Source organism: Prinia subflava, chromosome 12, assembly GCF_021018805.1.
Source record: "Prinia subflava isolate CZ2003 ecotype Zambia chromosome 12, Cam_Psub_1.2, whole genome shotgun sequence".
Classification (NCBI taxonomy): Eukaryota; Metazoa; Chordata; class Aves; order Passeriformes; family Cisticolidae; genus Prinia; species Prinia subflava.
In genome coordinates this window covers 11,005,323-11,016,312 of record NC_086258.1, presented here as the reverse complement: position 1 = coordinate 11,016,312, position 10,990 = coordinate 11,005,323, and the positions used below count along the sequence as shown (strand labels likewise).

At 45.0% G+C, this 10,990-nt stretch overlaps 1 protein-coding gene across 1 annotated transcript in view; it reads right to left on the bottom strand.

The window, feature by feature from the left end:
* Positions 1-1,465: 1,465 nt before the first annotated feature.
* Positions 1,466-10,990, bottom strand: part of LMX1B (LIM homeobox transcription factor 1 beta) — an 82,347-nt gene continuing 72,822 nt past the window's right edge. Inside the window, exons 3-8 of the mRNA XM_063409629.1 lie at positions 8,660-8,892; positions 5,929-6,107; positions 5,476-5,553; positions 5,022-5,088; positions 4,033-4,194; positions 1,466-2,315 (exon numbers count right to left, since the gene is read on the bottom strand). Of these exons, the coding sequence (XP_063265699.1) occupies positions 2,158-2,315; positions 4,033-4,194; positions 5,022-5,088; positions 5,476-5,553; positions 5,929-6,107; positions 8,660-8,892 (877 nt within the window). The 3' untranslated portion in view covers positions 1,466-2,157. The remainder of the gene's footprint in view (positions 2,316-4,032; positions 4,195-5,021; positions 5,089-5,475; positions 5,554-5,928; positions 6,108-8,659; positions 8,893-10,990) is intronic.

Here is a 10,990-nt window from a genome sequence, read left to right as displayed (position 1 = left end):
GGACACACACATGGAAATACACACACAGACACATGGACACAGACACACACAGACACACACAGACACACAGACACATATGTACACACAGACACACACATATGTATACCACACACACACATGTACACACACAGACACACACACACACGTACACACAGCCATGTATACACACACACACACACACACACACACACACACACACATACAGCCTCATCCACGGTGCTTTTGTCATCTCCAGAGTGAGAACCTATGCACTTACCCTGCAGATAAAACTTGGCTTTCTCAAGAAACCTCCAACATGCTCAGTGCACACTTCCATGCTGGGAGAAAATGGTATTTTTTCCCTTGGACCCATCACCCTGTCCTTGCCACCCGTGCCTCCGGAACGCCAGCAGGGCCTGTCTCCATCAGTTTCCAGCAGGACTCCCCGAGGCTGAGGCCGCAGTTCCCCCAGCAGGGCTGCTCCCTCCCCGGTGTTGAGGCTGCAGGGTCCTGCTCTGGCCTGTCCCTCCATGGGACACCCACGCTCCCACAGGAGATGCCAAGCCCCACAGGGACACTGCGATGCTGGCCTGGTACCAGTCCTCAGCCCGGAGGAATTAGACTAACGAAAGCTTTGGACTTGTTTTTCAGCTATTATGGTCAATATATTAAAGGTATTTATTTAAGAAAGTGCCTATCCTGCCAATCTTTCCCTATGAGCTCTATTTTGAACACACCCTATAATTACTGATATTACCCTGGCAAATATTCCCCATGAAGTTTTCTCCACTGAGAGCCATGACTGTACTTGCCTGCTTCTCCACATTATAATTATCACCAGGCAATATTTATAGCTATACTATTATTATTTATGATATTTTATGCCCTACAAAAATCTATATGACATATGCTTAAACTTCAGCATCAGAGACAGACTTCAGCTGGGCCATCCCCTTCTGTCGGTGTCCCTGTTCTTGCAGCACTTGCACTGATCAGTCAGCTGCCACCACAGCCAGGAGTCCTGGATTGGGGGATTTGCAGGCCGTGGTAAAATTTCAGCTCAACATACCTGAACTTCCCATCGTGATTTCTTTCACAGTATCCTGTTCCTGGCTGGTGCACATTTCAGGACTTCTGGTGTTTCAGGCTAGAACTGTGTATCCTTGGTTCTTGCTGAGGCAAGGTAACTAAAGGAGTGCTTGATTATTCCAGATGGACAATAGAGAACAGCACATTTATGCCTCATGCAAAACAAATAAACAGAACAGAATGAAAAACACTAGTTTGCCAATCATGGTCTAGACTTGAAATTTGGCACTGCAATACTTACAAACAAATGCAAATGTTTTAATCTCACACATCAGAAAAAATTAAATAAATCTGTTTTGTAAGCACCTTTAGTTTTAATTATTTAAGATCAATACTAACCTAAATGCCTCTGCCCCTAACATGCATCTCCTCTCCAGGGTCACAGACCTTTCTTACTCTGAAATCACTGTCTTTCTCCACAAATACTGTTAACCAGTTTCCTCAGTATCATATGCGTAAGGGCTATAAACTAATGAGCAGATCTAGGTTATGTAGAAAAAGTGTAGAAAGGAAACAAATGTTGAACGTCACATTTACATTAACTTCTCACAGTTCAAATGGCAATTTATCCACAACATAGTATGAATCATGCAGTAAGAAAAGGAGGAATCTCCAGTTTCTTTGATTTATTTGTCATATGGTTGACTGATGTCAGTATCAGTGGCTTAAAAAAAAAAGGAGTTTAGACATCCAAAAGAAGGAGAGAGAGGAGGAAAAGGTCTAGCTTTCCACAAAATCCATTTCCTTTAAGATGATGAGCTCAAACCAAACCAGATCAAAGGCTGAGGACGAGCAGGTTTTCTGTTCCTTCTGTGCTTGTCTCGTGGTCTGGCGCCAGCTGGGAATCAAGGGTATGGGACGGGTGGATGTGTTTTATATCTCTATATATGTATGTATGTAGGTATTAAAATATATATACATACATACACATATATGCAAACAGAAATAGTCTTCCTAAAAAAAAACGCTCTTTGCAGTCCAGAGGCAGCAGAGTCACTGTGAAGGAAGAGCTGGGCAACATATGGCTGTAGAGTCTGCACTGGAAAAGTCACTGGCTAAACACACGCCGGCTGTTAGTTTTCTTTATTTTCATGAGGCGAAATAGGAGCTCTGCATAGAGTACAGCCTGTCAATGGGGTTTCCTACTCTAGCCTGCATGGAGTTAACTTCGGAAGAGGCAAGAAAACAGTCGCTCAAGCTAGTTAAAGAGGTATCACTGTCGATATCATGAAAAATGGAGTCGTTTCCTGCAAATGAAATGTACACGTTAAGCTGGATGCTGCGCAGCCAGGGGAGGACACAGTACACACGGATGCTCACACGCTGCACGCTGCAGCCAACGGGAACACTCCTGCTTCTGTGGTCACATGTTAATGCACTTTGGCTCTGAGGGTCTGACCTACAAGGAGGAGGGTTTGAAATCAGCCCACAGGGGTCAGCTGGCAGCAATGCGCCCAAACCTGCCAGGATTTAATTTCAATTTCAGTCAGCAGCACAAAACAGAGTCTTTGCTGACAACTGAAGCAAACGGTGCTGGGAAGGAGCAGGTCCTTAACTTCTCCATAGGCTCTGGCACTCATGGGAGCACCGGGACTGTCAAGAAAGGTGGGACCAGATATCGAGTGCCCGTGACAGGGAAGCATGGTCTAAGAGCCATAATCATACTGGTCTTCATATACACACACAAGGTAAAAGTTCTACCACTGTGACAGGACCCAGGAAGAGAGCCAGCTTCCCCAGCCTCAGGTGAGCTACAGTTGTAAACATGCTCTCCTATCAGAAAATTCCACTCTTTTAGGGCTGGTTTGGAACAGCACCTTTTAATTCCCTTAGCAACTAAGATTTCAGCTTATTTCAGCACTGAAGGTACCAGAAAAAGCTCTAGCTCAAGTCCTGGGGGCTCTGCAAAAGTGTTAGTCTGGTTCTTTTTCCTTACACACTCATTTGAAATTGCTTTGTGCCATCCTCTGCACCTCTTTTGGAGCACAGAACCTGCTTCCCAAGGAGTTTTACTCAGAAAGCCAAGCAAACCAACAAAATCACAAGCCACCTAATGCTCAAGGGCACTTCATATGTCCTCAGCTCCTTACAGAACCTCCCAAACTTCCTGGTGTGCACCATGGACTTGTCTCAGTGGCAAAAGTAATGACACAGCCCCCAAGCAGATTTCCTGTTGGCCTGTGCACGCTGTGCTCGGGACAGTGATGCGCATGTGAGCCTCTACAGTGAAGTGCTCCTGGTCAGCAGAAAGGAGTCTGAAACAGGCCCTTGTGGGCTACCGCAAGGCCGAGAATCACAGTCTGAAAAATCCTCTGACATTCTTTTTAAATGCCACACTGCAATTGTCCAGAATCAATAACTGAGCATTTAGTGCTTGTAATGCGTTTGATGTGTGGTCAAGCAATCGTGAAAGCAAACCGTCATCTTGATTTGGGACAGAGAATAAAACTATGCAGGAGAAATGTCCTGTGGTAACCCATCTCTTAGTAGCTCAAGAACTGTTCTTTAACAAATCCACGCATCCAATCTGAGTGGTCTTACAGGGCTGCTTATTCATTTTGTAATGAATAGATTACTTCTCTTTATTGAAGGCACTTTTTCCTCAAAGCTTCTAAGAAAAAAGGAAAAATTTGTGAGGGAGCTAGAATTTGGTACTGTTTATTTTTCAGTGTCTTGGACAGTGGTTTAAAAAAGTGGAGCTTGGAGAGGTGATGTTGCTTGCTTATCATTTATCAAAATTATACTGTGAAATAGTTTTGAAAGGTGTCCAGAGCTTGAGATGAGCTCCGTTCTACCCCCCTATGTGTACAAGAAAATATACATATAAAACTGACTGGTATAAATTCCCTGGTACAAATCCCAGAAAAAATATTCTAAAAGCCTGAAAAGCTGCTGCCCCTATGGTTTGTGATCCAGCACATGTACCCAGCTACTTGGGATGTGGCAGAATGAGGCATGCCTTACCATAGGGGTTCATGTGGTCGCCTGGCATTTGTGGAGGGGTAAGACCCTGCTGAAATGGGTCTGTGCCATAACTGCTTTGCTCCATTGCTACAATCTGCTGCTGTGGTGGTGCAAGTGGTGTGTAAGAGGTCATCATCCCTTCCATTCGGTTGGACATTACTTCTGCAAAGCAAAGAGGAGGCACAGTTACTGCTGGGGAACAGAGCAGAATCAGTGGCAACAATGAACCCTAGCAAACGCAGTCAGGGGTATCCTGTCAGTCAGAGACATTTTCCAAATTTTGTCTGAGCGTAGAAGAACCCTGAGCAATAAGATGTAAGATTTGTAATTTCTGACTACATGATTTTTGGAGCTCCTAGGTCCTGGACTCTCTCCTCCCAAAGTCTGTATAGTCTGTGTGACAGAGCCCAGTTATTCTCTAACTTCTGCTGGCCCCAGGTTTTCTGTTCTGGGTAAAGTGGAGGATTTGAGGCTGCAAGGTCTTGGGAGGTAGAGATACTCAGGAGTACCCACAGAGCAGCAGAGCAAGTCCCAGTGCCTCTGTGCAGTGCCTGCCCCAGGGTCCAGACACTGGTGGGGGCACAGGGGGGCTCTCCATGCCTTGGCTGGGGCTGTAACGCTGATGCCTGTGCAGATTCCCAGCTGAGCTCTATGCCCCTAACTGCAGAAGAATAACTAGAGAATCTGTTTGGAGTGAGCCTCCTGGAGATTTCCTCCAGTACAAACACCTCCACGTGGCACATTTCTACCAGAAATGAGGTAACAGCTTCTGCCTGAGCACCTCTGGGGTCTGATCCCACCAGGAGAATTTGGAGTAACCCAGCGTGGGCACTCAGGCACTTCCACTGCTGATGGACTGATGGACACTGCTTCCTCACCCACAGACCTGCATGTGCCCTGGATCGCTGTACTAAAGTACCATGTGGGAATGGCACTTCCAGACAGCTACAGATTCTTTCTCTCACCTCACTTTTTCACAAATCCCCTACCTTGTCCTAGTCGCTGTGAATTCTGTTGCTCCTGCTGCTGTTGGTGCCTTCGTGCTAGCTTTTTCATCTGAAAAAAGCAGAAGAACAGAACAATCTTGTAGCTCCAAATGCAAAAATTTTGTTTCCTTACAAAACTCTCTGCAAACATGTTATCAGTTAACACAGACCATTTATACTTATGCACACACTGTTGTGGGTTCAGTTCCAATTCTAAGCTTAAACATTTCAGTTTCCAGTTCAGATTTGCATGCAAAATTTATTCCCAACCCTGAGTTGCTCTCAGCACATGAATTTAATGCCTGAGTTTGGAAGCTGCCTTTGTAGTGTGGATGTAGAGAGCAGAGCAGGCAGAGCTCAGCCATGGCAATTCCGCAGTGTGAGCTGCATCCAGGGCAAGAGCCCATGCTGAGGCACAGCCTGCATTTGACTTTTGAGAATGTGACAAACAGCCTACCTTTGCTCTTTGGTTTTGAAACCAGACCTGGACGACTCGCACGCTGAGCCCTGTTTCAGCTGCCAGTGTTTCTCTGACCTGCAGGAGGAAATGCTTAATGATGCAATTTTTTATAAGTTAAATCCCCCCCAAAAAACAATAATCAGTTTTGTTAGGAGGAACATTCGTACTAACAACAAAAATTGCATGTATGGAGTTACTTCTAAAAATTCATCATATTTTTTCATAGTGTTGTCAAATTTTGCCCCTGATGGTGCTACCAGTTGTGTAACTACTGAACAAAGAGCCTGAGCTGAGGAAAATGACACTAAATTTTACCCATAAAAGACTTCTGTGCAAAAAGGGTGCTCTGCTCTCACCCCAGGAGAACTGCTATTGCCCCAGGAAGGGGCAGGGCTGTCTGGGGCTGTGGCCTGGTGTCAGGGCTGACTTGGTCCCTGGTGAAGCACCTACCTTTCTGCAGGGCTTAGAAGACACTTCAAAGGACGCTTTGAATGCTCGTCTCTGCTGTGTAGTAAGTATTGTCCTTGGTCGTTTAGGTCTTCTTGGGTCCTTCCCATCATCGCTTCCTTTTCCTTGGGTTACTTGGCCTTTGGTGGGCTTAACATCTCCATCTTCATCATCACTTTTGACTGGTGAAAAAAGGATATATAATTGCACTTGTTCCACCAAGGAAACAGGATGTTTGAGAACTGCTCTTCAGTCAACAGGTTCAACTATTGTCCCACAGTTATTTGAATACCTAAAGCAGCTGTGAGCAGAAAGAGACTATCTTAGATCTGGGTGCTCTGCCTAAATCAAATGCCACGAAAGCATAAAAATGTTTTCAATTTTTAATTGAGGGCATGGGTCTCATTGGGGGATGGAAACTCAGGACATGCTTCAGTGTTTCCAGGAATCAGGCACAGGGAGACTTCGGTCCCATGCGCTCGCCTGCTCCAAACTCACCACCAGATGAACACCTTTACCTTCACAGCTGAACTCCAGCTTCTCCTGAAGCATTATCTGCAGACAGGTCCTACTACCTGCGCTCTTACGGCAGCAAAACAGCATAAAGCAAATATCACACAAGGATCTCAAAGCCCATCTAACTTAATATAGTGCAGATTCCAGTTATTGAATACTGTTTTGAATGTTTTGAAGCTCCAGAGATAATATTAAATATAATCTTTGCCATCTCATTTCCACTTCCCACAGAAAACATCAATAATCTTCTTCTGTGCATTAAAATGTGTCTGTATGTACAAGCACAAACTTCTCTTTCTCAGTAAAATACATATGAGTACCTATGTGCTTGTGCAGACCAAAGAGATTATTTGTATTTTCTATAATTAAATTCTGAATACTCATACAATCTGGTGATATTACATGTATTAGTATATTGTCCTAGAAAATCTCAAGCACAGTGGCAGAAGTTGAGGGGTAAATACACATTTTGTTGTGAAAATCAACTTTTCGAATCAGCATATTTTATTTGACCAGACTACTGATTTTTCTTCCAGAAAACACTGTCACATTATTATAGGGACTTCAACATGAAGAAACACACTGAAATTTTATATATTGAAAGACTACATTTGGGGAATTAACAAATTAGACTTTAATTCATTTTAGGGTGTGATTATTATGCACCTAGCAGTCTAATCACCTTTCACTTTAATAAGCATCTTTGGCCTAAGGATTAAAGAGAAATTCAGTAATTTTAATAACCATGACATTATTAACTTTCCAGCATGCCATTTCTAAGGAAAGGTGTGTGAGGATTAATACTGCTCATTGGAGAGTTACTTCTGTGTCCAGTGGGTAAACATTTGACTGAAGCAGGTCACATTCTCAGCCACTGCTTTGCAGATCGTGTGCTCTCATGCAGACCCCTGGGAGATCAGTGTTTTCTCTGTGTTAGACAACGGGAAACAAACAACTTGTTTAATTTGTCGGCTTGTTTTTCAGGTTTGGGTTTGGCTAACAGAGAATAATGAGGGAAAAAAGCATCTCCAGGAGTAAGAAACTCCCCTTTATGCCAAAGGGAAATGAAATTGAAACCAAGACTGGTTTGTGCTACCGTGGTAGCTCCTCACTGCAGATCACAAGCCAGATCTGGTCCCGAAGAGGAGCCCAGCCCTGCTCGAAGCACAGCTGTGTGAGTGAGGACAGCAGTGGGGAGGGTGGCTGTGACCAGCCCCAGCATGGGGACAGCCTTGCACGGCCAGCTGGCCAAGGGCTTTGGTGGACACCAGGCAGGTGCACAGTGGGTCACTGGAGCTGCTGGGGGACAAGGTGTGCTGACGGTCAAGGAGGAAACACATGCCTCAGGCACATTCACCAAAAGCCCAGAGCCAGCACTCAGAGTCCAGCAAACGCAGCATGACAATAACTAAAACACTGCTCCAGGAATGGCCCTGGCCCCACGCATTGCCGAGTCTGCAGAGACCTTTGTCTTGAGGCATTCCTGATGTGGAAATACAAACTTTAGCCGTGTGCAGGATATGACTCTCAGATTAGAGACAAAGGATAATTTCTGTTCCCAGTTAAAATGAAGTAACACATTTTCTCATAAACCAGAGGCAAACATGTTATTTGTACATGTAATGGAATGGTAATAGTTGATTTTCTTACATATATTCTTGGGAAAGAAGTGTGCAATTATGGTGGCACAAACCCATATCTCAGTTACTTTCAGATTATTCTCTTCAGTACTTCTGTGTTGCACTTGCAATCTTTCTTAAAGGTATTATTTGTAATGGGCAGAGAGAATTCTCTAGAAAATCATATTACTGGTGTGCCCATTTTCCTAGTTTAGTGCTGAAATTATATGTGCAGAAGATCCCCTGAAAACTATGTTAAGTGGATGGAAGAATGCCTATGGAGAACAGCATGGTGATGCCTCACTTGAGTGAGACCTCGGGTAACTAAAGTCAGTCTGATTTGTGCTTTATTATCTGATAGAAAAACACTTCGATGAAAGCAAAAAGATTTTGTCTTTTACTAAGCAGAAAGTTAGGGAGGGAGTTAGGTTAGGCAAAACAGACTGCCAGTAGGAATGTTTTCAGCTGTGCCTGCAAATTTGCATAGGTGGCACCAGCACATAGATGAAATGGATGTGAAAATAGATGTGCTTTTCTATACGAAAGCTCTACAGACTCATGCAGCTTTTCCAGTCAGAGCAGGTGTGGGAAAAGCTCACCTGAGTCTGAGTCGTCTGGGCTGACAGAGCTCAACAAGTCTTTCTCTTTCTCATAGTCACTTTTGCAGAGCAGCTGCCCTTCCTTGAGGACAAACTCGTCCCCTTTCCTCAGCTGGCGCTCGCACACGCAGCAGCAGAAGCAGCTCAGGTGGTACACGCACTCCAGGGCTCGCATCACGAACTCCGTCGGAGCGATCTTCTCCATGCAGCCGCTGCACTTGGCAGCGAACAGCCTGCAAGGAAGAGGCAGCACAGTCAAGAGGAGTGTCAGATCGGACCCTGCATGGAACTAAATCCAGCAATGTCTGCACACATCAGCCTGGCTCATGCTTCTGCACACTGCAAGATGGGCATCCTTAGGCTTGGAAACATCATAGGCATGCAATTTTTTCCAGTCTCAATCTCTGGTCTTGAGATTCCCTAAATCGCCTTTCCTGGACAAAGCCCACCAAGATTTGTCCTTATCTCAGTGGTTTTTTTCCTTTTCAAAATGAGAAAAAAAAAAAGGGACCTCCCAAAGTAGGATAATTACTTAAACCTACATGTATTTTAATTTACCTTTTAGAGGAAGAACAACCTCATGTTTTGTTTTATGCAGGGTCTCTGGTTTCAGCACTTAAGCCCTATTCTGAACAGATTTCATGACTTTCCATTTTTGGTATTGTCTGTCTCTGAGGAGGCTGATAAACACAGAAATAAACATGAAAACTTTGTGCTTTTGCTGAGGCAAAGTCAGCACTTGCACATACACACGATTGTACACATGCAATCAATAAAGAGAGGAGTGAAATAACACAGGTTTTCTTTGGATGTTGAGTTATTCCAGAACAACCTGTCTCTGAAGGAAGTACTGTGCATTTTAAATGGTGTGAAACATCCTTTGGCAGAGATAGGCAGTGATACAATCTGTCAAATTACCAGTATAATCACAGACCCTAGAACACACACTGTATCCAGACTAGTTCTTATTAATGCTCTAAAAACCCTGTCTTTCATCCATCATTAATTTTCTAGATTTAAGTTAGAATTATTCAGATTAATTTTATTTTGCTTTTCTAATGGCAACTGGGAATCTCCCTAAGTGAGATTTCAGAAAAGGGCTGCCTCAAATAAAGATGAATTGCTGTTACATCCCTGTGTCACATGGTGTGCTGGTGATTTGAAATTCAGTGTCTTTCACGGCAATATATCACAGCGCAAGGTGCATGAACATTTACATTTCAGCAAGGAAATGAACACCATTGCTCCAGTGTGCTCACGGCAAAAAAAATTGGATTCTGCCTTTTGGCATGGGGTATGCTGACTTTTTCCTATAATCAAAATTATAATTTCTCACAAAAAAAAAAAAAAAAAAAAAAAAAAAAAAAAAAAAAAAAAAAAAAAAAAAAGGCAATTCTCTCTGATTTTAGAAGGCTAAGCTATGGTAGTTATTCATTCCTCCAGAGCCTCCATTTTGTCTGAGCTGAGAAGTGCAGGAAAATGGCAGTACGAGCCCTCTGCAAAGGGCTGGAGTCAGAGCGGGCAGGAGGGAAAAGCAAATGTCAATATGGTTGCACACAGCATCCAGAAAACAGCTGAGAGGCAGAACTGGGCTGTTCCCCAGCTGGACCTAGGAGTGACTGCACCGGGAGCCTGGCGGGCTCAGGGCACACCTTTGCACCACCACAGCCTCAAGGTGACAGCGGTGCAAAGTGGACTGAGTGGCTCTTTTTCAGGTATGTAACCAATTAAATCTGTCAAAAGGAAGCTGATGCCACACAGGACCCTGGGCACTGCCATGAAGAGAATGGCTTATTCCATACACTCAGTTTGCTTTGCCCGCGAGGTTTTCTTTACAATGCTTTAGCCAGCCTTGGCTAAATTCCTAAGCAGAAAATATTTTTATCTCTACACAATTTTATACCTGAAAGGATTAACACACAAAGAGGGGCGGGGGGGGGGGGGGAAGTGCACGGAAAAAAGTTGTTTCTATTTAACTGCTTAAACCTATTTGACTCATTTAACCAAGCCTGGCCTCTGTGTCCGAGGGGATGCCACAGGACGAGGCACGCCTGGAGACCTCAGGAGCGGCAGAGCTGATGCGAAGGCTCTGACCCCGCATCTGCCCCCACTCTCCCGGCTGGCCCCGGTGCCGGTGCCGGTGCCCGGCCGTGCCGGGGGCGCGGGGCTCCGGCCGCCTGCGGGCTCCGCCGCCCATCGCGTGTCCGGGCACGGCGCGGCCGGGCTGGGACACGTTCGCAAAGGGCTCCAGGGACCCCGCCCTGCCGCCACCGCCGCGGGCAGGTGCCCACGTCCCCAGCGCGGCGCGGGGAGCGCGGGAGCCTTGGGAGC